This window comes from Neospora caninum, chromosome XII, assembly GCF_000208865.1.
Source record: "Neospora caninum Liverpool complete genome, chromosome XII".
NCBI classification, from domain to species: Eukaryota; Apicomplexa; class Conoidasida; order Eucoccidiorida; family Sarcocystidae; genus Neospora; species Neospora caninum.
This window is the reverse complement of record NC_018398.1, coordinates 3,911,003-3,927,412: the sequence shown is the minus strand read 5'-3', so window position 1 is coordinate 3,927,412 and position 16,410 is coordinate 3,911,003. Positions and strand designations below refer to the sequence as shown.

At 54.1% G+C, this 16,410-nt stretch overlaps 4 protein-coding genes across 4 annotated transcripts; 3 read left to right on the top strand and 1 right to left on the bottom strand.

Annotated features, from left to right (window-relative positions):
• Positions 1–130: 130 nt before the first annotated feature.
• Positions 131–2,071, top strand: NCLIV_065205 (uncharacterized protein; the record flags this gene model as incomplete). The annotated part of the gene is made up of 5 exons (XM_003886072.1): positions 131–151; positions 960–1,004; positions 1,337–1,460; positions 1,691–1,768; positions 2,001–2,071. The coding sequence occupies 5 exons, from the start codon at positions 131–133 to the stop codon at positions 2,069–2,071; spliced, it is 339 nt and encodes a 112-aa protein (XP_003886121.1).
• A 3,414-nt stretch (positions 2,072–5,485) lies between these two features.
• On the top strand, positions 5,486–7,499 carry NCLIV_065203 (uncharacterized protein; the record flags this gene model as incomplete). Its single annotated transcript, XM_003886071.1, has 4 exons — positions 5,486–5,520; positions 5,997–6,075; positions 6,154–6,645; positions 7,383–7,499. The coding sequence occupies 4 exons, from the start codon at positions 5,486–5,488 to the stop codon at positions 7,497–7,499; spliced, it is 723 nt and encodes a 240-aa protein (XP_003886120.1).
• Positions 7,500–7,973: 474 nt separating this feature from the next.
• On the bottom strand, positions 7,974–8,821 carry NCLIV_065200 (conserved hypothetical protein; the record flags this gene model as incomplete). Its single annotated transcript, XM_003886070.1, has 2 exons — positions 7,974–8,300; positions 8,756–8,821. 2 exons carry the CDS (start codon positions 8,819–8,821, stop codon positions 7,974–7,976), a joined length of 393 nt encoding a protein of 130 aa, XP_003886119.1.
• Positions 8,822–12,604: 3,783 nt separating this feature from the next.
• Positions 12,605–15,751, top strand: NCLIV_065190 (putative methyltransferase domain containing protein; the record flags this gene model as incomplete). The annotated part of the gene is made up of 5 exons (XM_003886069.1): positions 12,605–12,901; positions 13,556–13,616; positions 14,105–14,265; positions 14,518–14,573; positions 14,965–15,751. The coding sequence occupies 5 exons, from the start codon at positions 12,605–12,607 to the stop codon at positions 15,749–15,751; spliced, it is 1,362 nt and encodes a 453-aa protein (XP_003886118.1).
• Between the last annotated feature and the right edge of the window lie 659 nt (positions 15,752–16,410).

Sequence of the window (16,410 nt, the reverse complement as noted above, 5' to 3'; positions counted from 1 at the left end):
AAGTGAGCAGCAGTTGCGTTCTTGCTATCTGTATCTTCCTGCCTTCGTGCCGCCAGTTTTTCTTCCAACCGCAAAATTCATAGAGAGGATCCCTTGCCAGGTCTCCATCCTGTAAGTTACAGGATTCACCATGTCACACGACGAGGACGAGGTACGGAGGCAGCGCTCACCTGCGTTCTTACAAAAAAAACGAGCAAGTAGTGGCGATGGCGTAACGATCCGAGTACACGACTGCATCTCCAGTGCTGCCCTTACCGAAGGCGTCCTTCTTCTCATTTTTTGACCTCTTTTAGAAAAGTCTCCTCACCGTGTACGTACCTGAGCATCCAAACCGTACACACTTCCACTGCCTTGCCTTCGCAGCAGCTTTACGTCCAATGACTTCTGGCCACGCCGAGCCTCTGCGTCTGCCTGGAGAAGTGGGTTGAAGTGATGCATCAGCCAACGCTGGAGCATGCGTGAAGTGGAGAAAACCTTTCAGTGTGTATACCCAGCAGTTGCATCTTTCAGGATAAGTCTGTCCGTTGCACAGCAAAAGCGATAGTCTTCAGCATAGGGAAATACGCACAGCAGTAAATTCGCCACTGCTTTTCCGTTTGCTGAACCAACGAACGTTGCAGATCTTTCTTCATTCCTCGGATATCTGAGTATCCTGTTCCGCGAACATAAAAATGACCGTGTTACCTAACGGCACCCTTACGTCCGCGGAGGCACTGTGACAATGGCCTCGTTTTGTTACCCCCTCGATACCAAAGAAACATCAACGGCTCTTAGCAGCAGTTCCTGTGGTTAGCTCTTATATACGTGCTAGTGCGTGGGAACTGATGCTCAAGACCCAAAGTTGCTTCTCGGCGAGCGCGTCTTAACTCAGTCGGTCAATTTGCCTCTCTCAGCGGCCACAAGTGGGCTGTGACCCATGGCTCCGGCCGTCTAGTGCTGTGCTCTGTGCCGGCCTTCAGCAAAGCGACTTTGTCGCCGAGCAAATTCAGGAAATAGCACGTCACGTAAGATATATATGTTTTCGAGGAAGCCTATCGATTCCTCGTAATACTGCGGAAGTCTTCAGCGTAGTGGCATGCTGAAGAACCACGCGCAATGAGTCTTTTTTTTGGACTGAGAGGTTTCCCGATTCTGAGTCCGTAAAATGTCCAGCTGCTACTGAATGCGCCATGGTAGATGCAGAGCGGATTCCAACGGACAACTGAAATGCCGATAGCATTGACCAGTTTAGCCATTGCAGTAGACTTCTAACGTTTTGCTGCTGCTCCTCCGGTTGCCACACTCTCTAACCTCGGCCTATTTGAGCATATGTCATTTAATATCTCTATCTGTGCAGGCCATTACGCAGTGCCTCTCAAGCGTTGTCTACAAAAAAGAGAAAGTAAACTCATGGTGTGCGCAGATCTCTGACGCTTGTCTCAAGGAACTCGCGAAACTAAACAAAGCGTTTAAATACATCGGTAAGACGACGTCAAAATTTTTACAAATAATGCGGTGATCAGCCGACGCGTGGTGCTTTGTAATCAATCAGTCTCAAGCGATCACGCGGTGTGACATGTATCGGTTGGGCGAGGTAGCAAAAAGTGCATTCCAAGCTCTCGGGGATCAGCGGTCGCGGACGAAAGTGCTCAACTTGTCTAACAATCGACGTGAGGCCAGCTTGTCTGACTTTTTGTTTTCTACATTGCAGTCACATGCATCATCATGCAGAAGACAGGCGCCGGTCTATACACGGCTGCCAGTACGTGTTGGGATGTGAAAACTGACGGTGAGCTTCAATGACCAGCAACACCATGGCGTTATTAAGGAACTCACCTTGCTCAAGACAAAGTGGCAATCGGAAGCTCACTAGTTGAGTTCATGTTCACCCTTTTAGTTTGTGGAGCCGAAGGGTATCCACACGTCAACAGCGCCTGCTGGAAAACTCTCGTTCATGCTCCTCGACAACACCAATGTTTGAGAGATCTACGCTGCTCCGCGACATCTCCTGTTCGCTTCAGGACTCTGCAGCCTGCAAGTCTCGACCGATACCGTGGACTGCATCGTTACGATATACACACTGCAAATATGAGCATTTGTTGAATACGGGAAACCTGCCACCGGTCTAGCAGAGCACATTTCTGGGTTCTCGGCCTGCTAGTTTTCCCGTTTCACTATTCAGTGGAAACTGGCGTGTCTGAATGACATGCACATGCCGAGGGCGCTGCCAGTATGAGAGAAGCCCCAACGGCTCCTGCTGCCTCCGGCCTGTCGACGCTAGTTTGTGTCAAGTTGTCGTCTAACGCAATTTTTTTCTGTCTACGATGGGCATCTTGTCAACAACAATCCACAGTCTAGTCGTCTTGTTAGCCGTTCGTAAATGGTATTTGGATTTTTAGCAGTGCATCGATGTACGAACTCTAGCATTTTCCAATTCGCTGGATAGGACTGCAACTTAGGCTACGGGTATATCCGTCAGTGTGTGTTTAACTACATCGTTTCACATCTTCTAAGTTGTCTAGCGCGGCGTCGTGACAACCCTCAACTCTCAGGTCCGCACACTGTGTGACCGAGTGAATCGCAGCCGGGGTTTGTCTTTCAGCTGCGGCATGTACGTCTGAAGAGAGAACGACACATCCCATGCTCTTCCGTACGAACCGTCAGCCTGCGCAGCCACATATGATACGCTAGCTTCAGGGCCTTGTCCGAACAGTGTAGATTGACTCACGCAATGTGGTGGCGGCACACCTCTTCAACTGCTATGAGCACTAACCTCTTCAATATTGCCTCTCAAACGACGGGCCCCAGACGCATGGGTTTGTATCGACCGCAGCAATCGGATCCTCTTTCTTGAGTGCCCACGATAATAACGAAATCCTTGGCATAGAAAGTGTGGATATTCGTGCGACTCGTGAGGCCAGAACCAGTGGTGTCGAAACGAGCCAACGGGGGTTCTCTTCCGTAGTTTTGCTCACAGTCTACAGGACTGCGGTTGGGGTGGCACGCGTGTACATACTCCGTTTCTCAGACGCCACTGCGTCCCTTAAACTTACGCATAATCTCGAAATGTCGCTGCTCAGCCGTAAGAGAAGTTGGTTGTTGTCTTACTATGCACAAGGTTATGGCTCCTTGGGTGCGAAGCGCCCGTATTTAGCATGTTTCGCTCCAGAATTACAGCGTGAAACCTCATGAAAATCTTGCGCATAATCGCCTGTTACGCGATGGAAGGCAGTAACCAAAGAAAGTGTCGCTTTGAGGTCTGACCCTCACTTGCCAAGAGGATGTTACACAACATGCTCCAGTTCCTGTCCTGGCGTGCGAGCGAACGATTTGTTCAACGCATGATCCGAAGACGGACAACGTGGCCCTTACTACTATGATGTGGGCGCATACTGCCCTCCTGAAATTTTACCAGAGGCTGCCTTGGGATGAAGAAGGGCATAGTAGCGGCTTGACGGTTTAAGACTTCCTGGAACCCTTTTCGCGCAGTGGTTTCATTAGTCTTTAAGCTTCCCTTTCCCCAGTTCAGTAGTTTCTCTCCCCATGCCTAGAATGCGGTTTCATGCTTTGGTCGGTCCTTGGTTGTCCCTGACCGTTACACAGTCTCATCGACACTGCCAATCTGCCGAAGCAATGCAGAGTTTTATCCATGCTGACGAGTAAATCAACTTTTTATCGATCCCATGCATGCACTTCGACGTGTCATTGACCAGCGGTCTGTCGACTGGCCCACCGTGCCTCCGGAGCACCCACCGCGAGTGTGAGAGAGACTGCACGACCGTTGTGGACCTGATCGAGGAAGCTTGGAGGTATTTGTTCCAGTTGTTCGCCAGTATGGTCGTACCACGTGCTCTTCTCCGTGTTTCCACGGAGCTAACTCTCGTACTCCTCTGCCAGCAAATCCGGTTGCCAGCCCTATTGGCTGACTGCATGGAGCGACGCAAGGAGTTCTAGGCTCAATATCACGAAGCCCCAGCCATTCTTGTCGAATCCTGTCACGCGTTTCTCTGGAGAGTCATGGAGTGTCGGGTGTAGTGGTTTCCATCGCTGAAGGAATCGTGTCTTATCGCAGATAACAGTGATTTGAACTGCCACGGCATTGTGGGCCCCAAACCAGGCTGCCCAGATGAGTGGTATGTGACGAGTATGTTTTCATGCACGTGTGGTATAGTCCTGGTTAACGTTGTACGCTGCAAAGAGAACCTGATTTCTCCGGTGGCACGGCGACAGCCCGAAGATGTGCGGGCGTTGTACACAGTTTTGCGGGGAGAAAATCCACTTCAGGCCCCCCCCTCCTGTGATAATGTGTGCCATAGAGATGTTACGATGGCAGCAACGGTGATTATAGATCCTTGGGACGGCCTTGTCGGTCGCTCCTATTCTGTAGCTCGGAGGACAACGGAGCTCTACTTATCGCATAAGGGAGGCACTCAGCTCAGTGACAATATCGCTGTTTTCGAGAATGTTCATGTTCTTTGGTTGAACAGAAACAGACTACGTGATTTGCAGGCCCTCGATCACAATACACGTCTGAAGGAACTGTATATAAACGACAACCTGCTAATCACACTTCATGGACCGATAATAAAGTGTAAATTCCTTGAGGTTCTCTCAGCTGCTCGCAACCAGATCAAGAACCTCTCGTCGCAGCTTGAGGCGCTCAGCCGTCTGCAGTGTTTGAAAACGGTTGTTTTGACGGGAAATCCAGTAGTCGAAGAACCCAGTTATCGGTTAGTCCGCCAAAGGGTCTTCAAAAAAGGATCGGTAGCTCCCTTTGTGTATAAACTCTTGTGCATTTCCAAGATGTCTAAAAAAGTATGCGGTGCTTTTTTTATCGGAGTTCACGTACGCCCAACATTAACCGACGTGCAGCCGTGTCACTTTGCCTGTTGGTTACAGATGAAAAGAGCCTAACGGTGTTGGCATGCGAAGCCGGGCTTCTTGATGTTCTGCTTCTTCTCGTCAGCGTGCCACTGTAGTATGTTTGGGGGAAACTTGAAGCTGTAGAGGGATACAAAATCTTGATATCGGTGGATCTGAGCGAGCTAGCGAAGTTCTTCGGAAAACGACTTCCGAACCCCCAATATAGATGGTACAGAAAAGTTCTAAGATTCGGCCGAAGTACTGTTTCTCGATTCGCCGCTTATGGCCACAGGCGAAGCACAACGACAGTCTGGACTTTGCCAATGCTGCTTCAGGGCACGTATAATCTCACGGCTACCCGCTCTTGAGGTACTAGACCACCAAAAAGTTACGGGCATCGAAAAACACGTGCCCTCCACCTGCGAAGTGCGCAAACAATCGGCGGCCACGCTTGGTTGGTCTTCGCGATCTGCGCACTGGATGTCGTATAGTACTTCCTCTGGGAGGTCTTCCACGGTCCCGCATCACCATTACGTGACCTTCAAAGCGGGAAAGGGTGGGTCGAGAAGTCACCTTCAGTCTTCCTCGTCTCGATCTCCTTCGGTATCAACGACCGCTGATAACGAGCTAGGCAATGGGCATCATGACGCAAGTGTATCACAAATGCCGTTGCCAGAGGTGAGCGGTTCGATGATTCGGCTAGCCCAACCATCTTAAAATTACACAGACTGCTTCTCACGCTCCCTTAATGTGATAGATTTCTTTGAAGACTTAGTCCAGGCCTTAAGTGCGATCCTTCTTCAAGCGGTTTGTGAGACGATCCTTCCTCGAGTAGGTTGTGAGACGAAGTACAGGGGAGGGCAGTAGTTTCGGTGCGGCTGCTGCGCCCGTGACCTCTACAAAGCAAAACAAAAGATATCCTTCAATTGTGAGTTCAACCGTCGACCAGCTGACTTGAAGTATTCTGTCTTGTTGCATGGGAAGAACGCCGGTGAGCCACATGTTGGGATAGCAAAAGCTCTTTGGCATTCCTTTGTTTGTTTCTTATCCTCCATAATTCAGCGTCTCTCTCGTTCGCGGAACCTCTCTGGGTTTTCGGCCCTCGAATGTGACGTGCTGCACAAAGCACGTATTCTTTGTGCTCAACCGGAGAGTGATATGTGTGACACTGCATCTCTGCTTCGTGCGGATGCACTCCTCTGCCCGCTTCCGCATCCACCGGCGCTGCGAGCAGTTCGAAACGCGACGCTTGACCAAGGCAATTCGCGCATCGAAGGCATCTCCAGGGCCCGTGTCGATTGCAGTGCGGAGATTGTTAAATCTACCAACGACTCAGCGGAAGGGCCGCTGAGGAACCCTTTTCAAAATCGGCGCCAGGGAAATGCGAGTCAAGGGCAGTCTGCCTCTGTGGGTGCGCCTACTTCTTCCTCTCGTTGCTGTCCCTCTCCTGTCGGGAACTCCACAAAGGGGACAAGTACCGCTGGCTGTACAAACGAGGCGCCATGCGGCACCGAAGTTTCTCCTCTGGAAGCTTGGGAAGTCGAGAAGCTTCGAGATGCCTGTCTAGGTCTTCTGCAGCAGTGGGCACCTTTCCGAGAAGGGCGATCACCGAATGATCTCACGTACACCATTCCCCGTGAGTTCCTCCAGCGACTCTCAGAGTTCATCGAGAATGATGGATCGGGCATCGGAAAAGTGCCCCTCCGACTTGCCACAGATATTGTACCAGAGGAACACGAAAGGACAGTCGCAGCAGCCGCCCCAGCGGAGGCTCAAGCGGCAGCCACTGGAGCAGGGTTCCTGGTTCCAACTTCTCGTCCTGGCTCGGAAGGGCGAACCAACCACAGCGCAGGGGGCAACCGCGCGAAAGCTGGAAAAGCTGGAGCCGAAGCCTCCTCCGGAAGTGGCTCCAGCTCAGCTGGAAACAAGGATCCTATGTCCCCCGGAGCAGTCGGTGGGATGGGCTCTAGCCCGTCTGGTTCCGTTCCTACCTTCAGCGCAGGACCGGCGGCCAAGGAGAAAATGGCGGCAGGCTCAGGCGTCCCAGCAGCGAAGGGAGGTGCCGGTGGAGTGGCGCCGGGAGTGCTTGTTGCTTCTTCTTTTCCCGATATGACAGCAGCTCAGGTGCTTGACTGGGTCCTTCAACGAACATGGGTGAAGCGCGATGCGGTTCAGGTGGAACAAGCCCTTGAAAAGTTCTATGTGGATGCTCAAACTCGGCTCGCCCAGGGGAAGGCAACCGAGGCGACAAAGATGGCAACTATGGTAAGCACCAACAGCAGACGAGACTCTACAGCCTTTCGCCCCGGGGCATTAGACGCTGGTGACGAACTGCTTGAATATAGGCCGAACCCGGGACTGATCTATCAAGCACCAGTGTACACATGCATTCTACAGGGTACGCTGTATCCGCATGTGCCGTCATCCAGAACCCCAACCGCTCAGTGAGCAAAATACGCGGACTGTGCCCAGTTCTCCTCCATCCAAGTTCTCGGAAGAGATTGCCACTTCCTGGTGTCATACATGGACTGTATTTTTAGGCCATCAGGCTCGCGCGGATTCTTGAGGAGCGCCAAGCTGAACAGGCGCGTGAAGTGGCGGAAAACACTTCCACGATGAGTGGGATTAAAGGGCGTAAAACGGACTTGTTCTGGTAAAGCAGCAGTCAAGAATTCACCACAGAGACGGCACAGGACAGAGGCATGCAATACACAAAACCCGTGCCAAAACTTTCGACCGCCGGCCGTGTTCGGCCTGAGACCCAAAGCCCGCAACTTTCAAATCAATGTGGTAGTGGTGTCTCTGGCACGACCAGAAGTCTTAATTCCCTGCCTTTTCTTTCCGTCATCCCGGGCTACAAAGTGAGAGCCAGATACAGTTATGAGAGCCTGGCGTGCATTTTGGGACACGCATGGAATTGCCCAGTATCACCTCCCCCCTCCCCTGATGCAGGTCACACGTTGTATCGCAATGCACAGTTCCCCCCCTGGACTTTAAAACGCGGGTTTTCCACGCGACGGAGACAAAACGGAAACAAGAAACGACTTCCTCGAGGAAGCAGCTAATAGAAGCTGTGCATCACGACAGAATAAAAAACGGCGTGCGTCCGGGCGGGGCAGCATACGCCTGGTTTACTGTTCGGCTCCTGTTGCTGTTCTTCCGTATCTGCTACTCCCTCTGTCTCTCGCGGTTTCGGCGAACTTTTTCGCTGCTTGCGACAGTGCCTGGTGCAGTGAGCGATCTCTAAACATCTCGGCAGCAATGTCTGTGCCGCCGACGAATTGGTGCTCAATAAACAACTGGGGAACCGTGGGCCAGTTTGTGTAACGCTTGAGAGCCTCTCGAAGCGCTAGGTCTTCCCAAATATCCACAGGGCGGAAGAAACCTCCTGGGAGAGTGTTGGGGGCAGATGCATCTGCCTTGTCACTGCCGGACAGAGCGGGCTCTTCACTTGCAGCCTGCCGCACAGATGACAGTCATTGCAACGCACCGACACAGCGCCATGTGTGCTCGCAATACAGACCGAACAGAGCCGCAAACCAACGACGATATCTCGGCACACCTCCCGAAATCGTGTTCAGCCACCACACACAAAACCGCCCCGTTCTGGGGACTTGCGGACAGGCCGACAGAGCAACGCGGAGGAGCGGCTTCACTGCGCCACTCCCGCGCATCCGTTGCGTCACATGATCCCGCCGGGTAATCCAGAACCGTCCCGTCCAGCGTAGAAGTGAATGTGTAGAAGCCACGAAACAAGAAAGATCCGCGCATGAAGCATTGATCGAAGCGACACGGGCACAAACTGTCGAAGCGTGTGCGCCGAGGGGATTTACGCTGGCCGAGCTCGGAAGTGTAAAGAGTCGTGCTACCTGCTAACGCGTGGAAGAAAACCCGCGACTGTTTTGTCTCTTACCAGCTGAAGGATCTCGACGATGGCTCGACTGTATCCGCACTGCGGATTCTCCGGAGTCCCCTTCATGAACAGAACAACAGGAGCAGAATGAACCAGTTCCTCCACCCTCGCCCGTAAACTGTCAGCGTGGTAAACCTGTTCCTCGCCGCCGCTTGAGGAAGATCTCACCAAGGTTCCTGCGTGCGCGGGTCGCCAGGGGACATGGACGGGAGCAACAGGAAAGAGAGAGCGATGGGAAAATGCAGACGGTGGCGCTTTTTGAAACGCTTCGGCACGCGGGGGGGAGTACGCAGAGGGAACAGCGAAAGCTGAATCGAGGCGGTAGTGGAGGTTCTTCGGGTTTAAAAACAGTTCAGTTGCATTTCCAAGATTCGCACTGCGTGACAGTCTGAAGGACGCAGCATTCGTTGCACCGGAGGACGTGGGAGACCAGAGAGTAAACGAACTGGGGAAAGGATGGGCTTCCTGGATTCTGCGGCCCCGGTAAGCGTGACGTGGAGAAGAAAGAAATGCCGTGTTGCCTGAGATGTCTTCTCCGTGCGTTCTTTGAAGGCCACGCACATTTTGGCAGAAATCGACTGTACAAGCAACAAGGAAACCCAACACCGCACACAGAGCCTGTCTCCAAGACGCTGGACCCATCATGACGGCAGCTTCTCTCTTTTGACGCCGTGCAAGCTTAGCAGAAACGAGCGTTCCGTGTCTTCAAGTGTGTGTTCTTCTCCACCCTGTGCTTCGTCCGAGTGATCCATACTCGGCAAAACGGAGCTACGTCCCCGAGAATAGAGTTCTTTTCTGTGTTGTTTCTCGTGCAAGATAGGGTGACTGGCTAGAAATTGTCCGCCCTGGCAGCGGTGTGCACAGGAGACAAGCACCGACGGGCGCACAGAATCGAGAATAGCCTTATTCTCCAAACGATTCAGGGCGCAGGCTTTCTGCAGCAAACGAGACCAGCGAGCCGTTCGCTTGTGCGTGACTGGTGAAGAAGAACAACGAACCACAATGCTGCAAGTCCGGGTGCGTTTAGCGACGAGCAGGCGTTTTTGCCAGTGAGGGGAACCCCGAGACGAGACAGAAACGAAGGCAAATCCGAGAACGTCATGCCCCGCTGACGAATGCCCAAGAACGCAGTCACAGAATCTTGCGGGCCTGAAAGTCGTTCATGTCACCGTTGTTGAAACACTTTCGCGCGTGTGTCGACATCTGTGGCCTAGCAAAACCCAGGAGACACGACAGATGCACGGACGCACGCATGCTCAAAAAGACAAGCAGACCTAGATGCGCAACGCTTGCGCAAAACACCCTAGCAAGTGTCGGTGTGCCGATGCCGTGTCGCTTGTGGTCCGTAAACTCGAGGACAGAGTTGTTACGTGCCGCCGGAAGCTACGTAAGAGGACTGGAGTCACCCCTCTCCCGGTAAAAAAGCAGCGAGACATCTGACGCGGATTTTGGTAACGCACAGTTTCGTATTCGCTCGCAATTCGGATACAAGGCTCGCAGTGCCGAGCTAGGGACGTGTCGGTCAGCGATAAACAGGGGCGGAGTGTGAACAGAAGCTGCAAGACAGCCGGATAACGACCTCTAGACCGGCGAAACTCACGCTGGTCTGCATCTCCTTTTTCCTTGTCCTTCTCCCTGGGAATTCCGCGACGATGCGGAACACACAGCCGCGCGTACCTCTTCGATTCAACGCGGCGTGCGGGTCTCGTCGCGTACGTCGTCGTTTACACCAGGACGTCTGATCGGTTGCTAAGAGATGACAGCCGTGTCCATTCTCATGCATTTGCCGTTTCCGAACTGTCCGCTTTCGGGCTAAAAACCGCGCGTTCGTGGAAGAGACCGGCAACAAGCGCCTGTATCGAACTGTATACAGTATAGAGCGGCCGCTGGCTGTCCAACGGCTGCTTGTTTGCTCTACCTTTTGGTCCCATTTTCCCCCGAACACGGATTTGGGTTGTCTTCTCGCGTGCCTTCGTCCCCTTTCCTACGCAGCCCCCAAGAGTGAGTGTCCACCGATTCCGTGAACCAACTTTTGTTTTGCGTGGAACGTTCTTGCACACGCCTGGCCTCGGCGAGAGACTGCCTGCAGCGTGTCGCGCGAGCACACCGCGCTTCTGACACCTGTCGCCGTTTTTCAGGCACGGGAGTGAGACTACCGCAAATTCTGGAGAGTCCGCTTGTGTTTTCCATGAGAGGAGAAAGGATCTTTTGACGTCTCGAGGACGGTCCTCTCTGCCTGACCGGGCCCCTTCGAGTTTCTTCCGCTTGCGCAGCGTCGGGTTGTGTATCGCTCTGTTAATCCTTGTGGCCAAAGAGCGCTGTGTAAACTTTCCGGTCTCTTTGTTCGCTTCCCGAGCGAGCGTGTATCCTAGTTCAGAGTGTGTACGGTCCGTTGTCTGGTTCATAGCGATATTCATGCGGCAGCTACCCCTGCGTCTCTCCTTGCGCCTGCCATCGCGCTTCTCCGTTTTCCTCCGGTCGATCCTGGCCGTTCCACAGTTTGGCCGGCTCGTTTTTTTTCCGGCGACGAAGAAGGTGTGAACGTTTCGTGCGCCTTTCGTCTAGGTTTTCCCCGTTAGAGCACCCTCGTCTTCACCGGCTGTCTTCCGCAGTCGCCGTTTTCGCTGGCCGGCCTCGTTCTCTCAGCGCTCTGTCTCCTTCGAGTTTCTCCCCTTCTCTATCGCCTTCCACCGCCTGAGCAAATCGAACCAAATGGAAAAAGTGTGGCGCTGTCTTCCCCGCCGCGCTCCGCCCTTCATCTCTCAGGGGAGCAAAGCGTCGCCGTGCCTCTCCTGCGAGAATGGCGCCGTAAGGACGCACAGGTGCCGCACGGTGACACCCAACGCGCCGCCTTTCGGAGAAAACCGCGGCGTTAGGGAAACGCCTGCTTGCGGCGAGCCAAGGTCTCGCTCTCTCCGCCTCTCTGCGCCCTCGGCTGTCTCGACTGTCTGTTTCTCGTCAGCTGTGGCCTCGCCGATCACACGCTCACCGGGACCGCTCAGCGATCACCTCGTTGACGCGTTCCCCTGCGTTTCTTCTTCCCGCGCTTCCGCCGCCTCCGCTGTTTTCCGCAGGTTCTCGTCGAGCGGCTGTCGAAGAAACAACGGGGTGCATGGAACGGGCAGACAAGTGGGGATAAGCCGGCAGCCGCTCTCGCATTCCTCTTCTCTCTCTTCTGCCGGTACCTGTCCTTCTGCGGACACAGTGACCAGGAAGGCCGAGGACGGGTGCGGGCCAAGACACCTCTGTTCTGCCTCAGGGGAGGCCTGCCGCCACGCAGGGGGAGAAGGCGAGGGACAGGGCGCGAGCTCACACCGACGTGGATCGAGCCGTCGACTTCGAGGAAGGGTTGCCAGTGTGGCCAGCGCCTCCCTTCTCTTCGCCTTTGCCTTGCGCAGATGGGCCGAAGAACAGGAAGAGAAACGCAAACACGCATGGAGAGGGGTGTCCTCTCCGGCGGCCTCTTCTCCCTCTTCTCCTGCCTCCTCTTCTCCCTCTTCTTCTGTCTCCTCTGGTCGCCCTCCACTGCGAGACGCGTACCCTCACGCGTTTCGTCTGACTTCCGAGCCGACGGCAACAAGCGTAGGGGGGGATTTGTCGGACCACAGAGAGACGGAAGACGCGGAGTCTCTCTCGGCTGGTGTGGAAGCACCGGCGGCGCCTTCCTCCTCGCTTCCTCCGTCGTCTCCCGTCGCTCAACTTGCGGGCGCTGTCGCGACTGCTTCCTGGTCCTCTCGGTCTTTTTCGCAACGGCAAGGGAGGCCGCAAAGTGTCGCCAACGGAATCGAGGCTCCGCGTGCAGCGTCGCCCTCTCGGGCGGCGGAGAGATGGCGAGACACGGCGAGAGAAATGATCTTTGGGACTCCTCTGAGTCTGCAGGGGGTGCACGGCCTGACTCCGGGGAGTCGCGTGATCTTGCACGACTGTCGTCCTCTGAGAGAGAACGCGCCGCTCGTTCATGAATTCTTGAGGGCAACCGGCATAGTCGATGTGCTTTCCAAGACGGCGAATGCGGAGGGAGAGCGAAAGAGCGAGGGACAAGCTGAGGGATCCGACGAGGATCGCGAACTCCAAGAAGCACTGGCTGCGTTCAGACAGAGCGATAACGAGTTGTGGGAATCTGCAGCCTTCCGCCAGATTGTTGAGGTGAGAGAGCGCGAAAGAAAAAAGGAACAAAGAAGAAGCGAACAGAGACACGGACGAAGACAAGAACGGAAGAACGCGTGGAAGGGGAAGGGGGAGGCGGCGAGGGACGCCGACGCGAGGCAGAACGGGAGAAGTGGGGGGAGCGAGGCAGCTGCAGCGGGCCTTTGGAAGCGCCGAAAAGTGCATGCGTTCAGGAAAAACGCAGGGGGAGCAGGAGCCAACGCCACACACGCGCAACTGGTTTCTCGCGGGAAGGCCCCAGGAAAAACAACCGGGGCCAGCGAGTGGCGAAGGATCGGAAGCGCGACAGCGGAAGTCTGATAGGACAGCTAGAAGCAAACCCGGAATGGGAGGGTGAAGAGAAAGTAGATGAAGAGAAAGTAGACTAAAAACGAAGAGGCAGAAAAACAACTGGACGGGAGACGGATATGTGGAAAGCCAGGTGGAAAAAGAAATAGGTCAAAACCAAATGGACGAGACGCTTAGGGCGACGAATCCTTGCTGCGAGTGCCCGATAGAGAAGGACACACGATGGATAGAGAAGTGAAAGTGCTTCAGCGTGAGTCACTGTTGGGCGATCGGGCAAGCGACTCTTCGTACCCCTCCTTCCAAAAGGGTTTTTCCTTTTCTTCGCTTTTCTCACTTCTGCCGCAGGCGTGGCGCAAGGAACTGTATCAGCGCTCGGCGGGCGGCGATGTCCTCGAAATCGGCGTCGGTGAGACTTTTTCCTTTTTTGTCCCTTCCCCTGCTCGCAACACGCAGTGCTCTCGCTTGTGTGCTTGCCTGCAGAATGCCCGCCTCTCTGGCGTCACCGGTTTTCCAGACTCTATGTCGTGATATAAGCGCGTGTAAAGTACACGAGCCTACGTTTCATATGTGTGTATATACGGAGTGGTGTGATCTATTGGTAGTACTCATGTGTATACATCCATGTATATATATATATATATATATGCATATGTGTGTTTGTGGACTTCCATATATATATATATATATATATATATGTGTGTAAAAGTCTGGCTGTCGATTTGCATGCATGCTTTCATCAAGACAGTCCCTCGCCTTTGGGTCGTGGCTGTCTGTTTCTGGTGCAGAGGGCGGAGGCAGAGGAGTTGATGCGCGGTTGAGGGAACGGGCGAATCTTTCCCGAGTCTCGCATGGGTCTGTGTGAACGGCGGCGTCTGCGTGTTTCTGCGCTCCCAGGGCGAGGTCGGGGGCTCAGGAATCCTGCCTGGAAAACGTGGTGCTCGAGTTACACGGGTGTCGACGTCAGTCTGCATGAGGACGCGAGAAGAACAGCGGAAACACTTGCGGCGTCTCCGTCGCACCGAAGAGGCGCTGCGTTCCCTCTCGTCGACCTCGTGGTAAGTTTCTTTTGCCTCTCTGCTTTGAGGTTGTTTTTTTGAGGCCCGACTTCTCGTTAAACGTGGATCTGTTTATGCTCGTGGTGTGTCTGGTGTGTCCCTGCTGTCTCTCTCCCACCCCGTCACCCACGCGCCAGCGAGAAAGTTGTCGATTGTCTGTCGGTAGCAGTCGGAACCTTGCGCAGCTGTGGGCTTTACCGTGTTCTTCTGTTTATCGAAAATCCTGGAAACTGCGCGTCTTTCTTCGTCCAGGAATCCGACGCACACAATCTTCCACTTCCTGGGGACTCCTTCGACTCCGTTCTGAGGTGAGACGGAAGAAGGCCGATCGAACATATTCTTTGCATGGGCTCTCCTCCGCTTCTTCCAGTGCGCTGTCCATTTTCGCAACCCGATTCTGCGCCGAGCTTCCTTTTCTGCGCCCCCGGGGCCCGCTGTCCCCCTTTCGCTCCGTTTTGTTTTGCGCCTTGTCCTCTCTCTCTCTCGCCCGTCTTGTGTGTGTCCCAGGGAGCGTCGGTCTTCGTCATGTGCCGTCTAGCCGTGTCTTTGTTTCGCCAGCTTCTCGCTCGTCGCCTGGCGAGCTCCTTCGATTTCTGCGTCGCAACGGCTTCGCGTCCCCACGTGTTTCAGCCTTTTGGCTCACGATCTCTCTCTCTCTCTGCTTTGTTCTGTGTGTTTGGTTTCTGCCCAATGCCTCAGTCATCGCGTGCTTTGCTGCGTAGCCTCTCCCTCGACGGTCATCTCCTCGCTTCTCCGCGTCGTTCGATCAGGCGGATCGATTCTCCTTTTCGAACATGGATCCCTCCATCCGGCTGTTGCGGAGGCGCTGGAAATCTCTGCCGTCGAAGCGACCTCGAGAGAGGACAAGGCGAGAGAGAGCGGGCGGTCGCTGTGCAGCGGTGCGACAGCGGCGGCTGAGACGCGACGGGAGGGACCCAGCGAAAGGTTTGGAAAGAGACAGGAGGCCGCGCATGGAGGCAGAGAGAAGCATGAAGTGGAGAGACGAGAACGAGAGGGCGGTCGCGGGGCGTCTGCTGCGAAGGAGGCGGCGAAGAGAGAAAGAAACGTAGATTGGGAAAAAATGTTTCCTCTGCCTCCTGAAGCACTGGCAGATGCCATTGCTTCCCTCCAGATTGCTCCACGCTCCACGTGTCCCGGCGAAGGGAAAGGGAGACGAAAGGAGACGGGAGCATGCGCCTGGATAGATGCTCTTGGCGAGACCATTAAACTCGCTGACCGGCAGGAGAGGCGAGAGCACGAAAGATCCATTTCTTTCTCTCGTGAAGGACGCGCGACGCAGGGCGACAAAGAAGCTACAGAGGAACGTCGCGCTCTCTCTGGTCGGTCGTTTCAGTCTTCTTCTTTTCCGAGGCCGTCGCCTGAAACGAAGAAGCCAGTCATCGAAGAAGTACACATCTTCGTGGCTCCTCGGCCCGAGACAGAGAGAAGCTGGACCGCGGTGCGGTGTGTTGCTGTGCGCTGTTAGAGGGGAGTTTGCGTCTCGCAAAACCGATTCAACAGTCGGCGGACAGCGCGCAGGAAATCAAGAAGCATGGGACGAGCTGGTCCGTGTGTTCTGGCGAGAGAGACCAAGAGCGAGCAACGTCGAACTCGCGGCGGGAGCGAGGGCTGCGACTGCACCCGCGGGGGGGGACCAAATTTCTGAGAAAAACGGCGGAGAAAAGAGACGACGGGGAGAGGAGAAAGAAAGCGGAGGCAGAAAGACCTTAGTGTTCATGTGTTTTTCTTCTTTTTCCAGGGAGGGGTGCGCCGATTGCGGTGGGCTTTCCAGTTCTTCATGAGGAACGTGGCGTGTATCACACCACGCGCGAGGTGGATACAGGGACATATACTGACGTACCTATATGATTGTATATTTGCACGCATGTGTATGTATACTTATATATATATATAGATATAGATAGATAGATAGATAGATAGATAGATAGATAGATAGATAGGTAGATAGATAGATAGATTGCTATTTGTCGTGGCGGTGTATAGACACCACGACGGCTCTTTTGGCGTTTTGACGCTGGACAGTCAGCTTTTCGGGTTCTGTGTCTCTCCAGATATATGTGTATAGATGTACATAGGATGTGTATGCATATGCGGCGTATTTCGTGTAAGTTGGCAGGTGTTCAC